This window comes from Lucilia cuprina, chromosome 4 (genome assembly GCF_022045245.1).
Source record: "Lucilia cuprina isolate Lc7/37 chromosome 4, ASM2204524v1, whole genome shotgun sequence".
In the NCBI taxonomy this organism is placed as follows: domain Eukaryota; kingdom Metazoa; phylum Arthropoda; class Insecta; order Diptera; family Calliphoridae; genus Lucilia; species Lucilia cuprina.
The window spans coordinates 91,376,284-91,378,549 of record NC_060952.1 but is presented as its reverse complement, the minus strand read 5'-3'; the positions used below and the strand labels follow the sequence as shown (position 1 = coordinate 91,378,549).

The window sequence follows — 2,266 nt, the reverse complement described above, 5'->3', positions numbered from 1 at the left end:
GGGTTTTCTCGAGACAAACGTGTGACAATATGAGTGCTAAATGCACCGCCATCCTAATTAAAACCAAAAAAAGGGTCTTCCGTTTAAGGCAAACTAGAAGATCTTTTGTTGAGGGTTTATAGAAAGACCTATAAAAAATGAGAGCAACCGTTTGAAAAGGGTGATAAGGTATCGGTATTTCGGCTTATTTCGGTAGCGGTATTTTAGCCTTATCGATATATTGACATATTTGACCAAAATAATATCAAAATTTCTCGTTTTAAAACAAATATATCAATCGTCTGAGAATCATTTTCTAAAATTTCTTACTTGTGTTATTCTAATTTTTCTATTTTTGTGAAACTATTGCTGATAATACTAATTTTGGGTGATAACAAAAGATTTATGAAAAATATAGATATTTGGGATTTGAAAACTTTTTAGTGAAAACTTGAATTTTTAAAGAAAATATTATATTTCTCCGATTCGCCGCAAAAAGTAAATTTAATGAAAAATTTTGAATATTCTGTGAAAAGTAAAAACATTTTTTGAAATTTTGAAAAATTTATTGACTGTCTGAAAAAACAAAATTTTGAATATTTAAAAGGTAAAATATAATGTAATCAAACACATTCAATTGTATTAAGAAAAATAAAATGATTTATATTCAACATTATCTTTTACAAGTACATATGTATGTATTTAAAAGTTTATAAAAAAACCTATAAAGTTTAACTTAAACAATAGAAACAGATATCTATCGAACTACAAACACACAAATAAACTCTTTACATATCTTCCACACTATACTTATAGGCTTCGTCCTGTCGTGCACGTCTCTCATTCTGTACCGCAAAGTATTTCTTTTCGAAACCATTCGAACGATCTACACCATCCCAACGATAACCGGGACGTATGCCAAAACGATTTTCGGGAAAGGAACCTTCATAGCGAGGAATTTGTGGTTTACCCGACTGTTTTTCTTTCTCCTTACGTTTTTGTCGCATATACTGCAGCATAGGATCTTCGGCTCTTTCCTGTTCTTTAAGATGCCTCTCGAGATCTTCATCGTTTTCGTAGCGAGCCAAAGGTTTGCTGCTTTCATGTGCCTGCTCGAGCATGCGATTTTTATGATCTTCTATTTGTTTAAGACCCTTACCCCAACGATCGTAGAGTAGTTTTTTCCTTTCTTCATGTTCTTCTTTGCGTCGTCGTTCTTCGGGATCTTCTTCGGCAGCTTCTTTTGCTCGCCGTCCTTTACGGCCAGTTGAACGCACCTGTACCTCGGCATTACGTCCGGATACATCTGAAGACATTTTCTCAAAAAGTATTTCTTCTTGTCTACGTCTTTCCATGGTTTCTTTTTGTAGAGACTGGGCATCTTGTAGACCTGCCTTTTTACCCTCTAAGGTACGGCCAGGTTTTGGTTTATGGGTAGGTGGCGGTGATAGACTTTTCTCTTGTTCTTCTCTTTCCCATCTAGAACGTCGTGGTGGAGGTGGTGATAAGCTTACCGATAGTTTTTCTTTTTTTATACGTGTTGGCGGTGATGTATCTCTTCGTCTTCGAGGTGGTGATTGATCTGGTGAACGTTTTCTTGATTTAGGGGAAGCATTTGTACTTTTTCGTGGAGGTGATTGATCAGAATTTCTTCTTCGGCGTGGCGGCGACTGATCAGGTGTTCGTCGGCTTTTTCTGGGAGGTGACTGATCAGGACTATTACCTTTTCTTGGCGGTGATTGGTCCAAATTTCTTCTACGACGTGGGGGAGATTGATCGCTTGAATTTCTTCTACGTCGAGGTGGCGATTGATCGGGTGAACGTTTTCGTTCATTTCTTGCTGGACTTTTGCCTCTTCTAGGAGGCGATTGATCGGAGTCTCTTCTTCGTCGGGGAGGGGTATTTCTATTGGGACGTCGAGGTGGCGATTGATCCGTTGAACGCTTTCTTTCAATTCTAGCTGGACTTTTGCCTCTTCTAGGAGGCGATTGATCGGAATCTCTTCTACGGCGAGTTGGCAATTGATCAGGCGATCTTCTTTTTTCATATCTTGTTGGACTTTTGACTCTTCTGGGTGGTGATTGATTGGAGCCTCTTCTTCGTCGAGGTGGAGAATTGTCCATGGAACGTTTTCTTTCTCTTCTTGGAGGAGATTGTTCGGGCGATTTTTTTCTTTCATTTCTCGTCGGACTTTTCTGTTTTCGGGGTGGTGAATGAGTAGAATTTCTTCTACGTCTTGGTGGTGAATTATCTTCTGATCGTTTTCGATCTCTTCTTGTAGGAGATT

The 2,266-nt window shown here is 38.3% G+C and overlaps 1 protein-coding gene across 1 annotated transcript in view; it reads right to left on the bottom strand.

Moving 5' to 3' along the window:
- Window positions 1-523: 523 nt before the first annotated feature.
- LOC111684665 (BUD13 homolog) overlaps window positions 524-2,266 on the bottom strand; it is a 2,523-nt gene continuing 780 nt past the window's right edge. Inside the window, exon 1 of the mRNA XM_023446878.2 lies at window positions 524-2,266. This exon is cut by the window's right edge and continues 780 nt beyond it. Within this exon, the coding sequence (XP_023302646.2) occupies window positions 768-2,266 (1,499 nt within the window). The 3' untranslated portion in view covers window positions 524-767.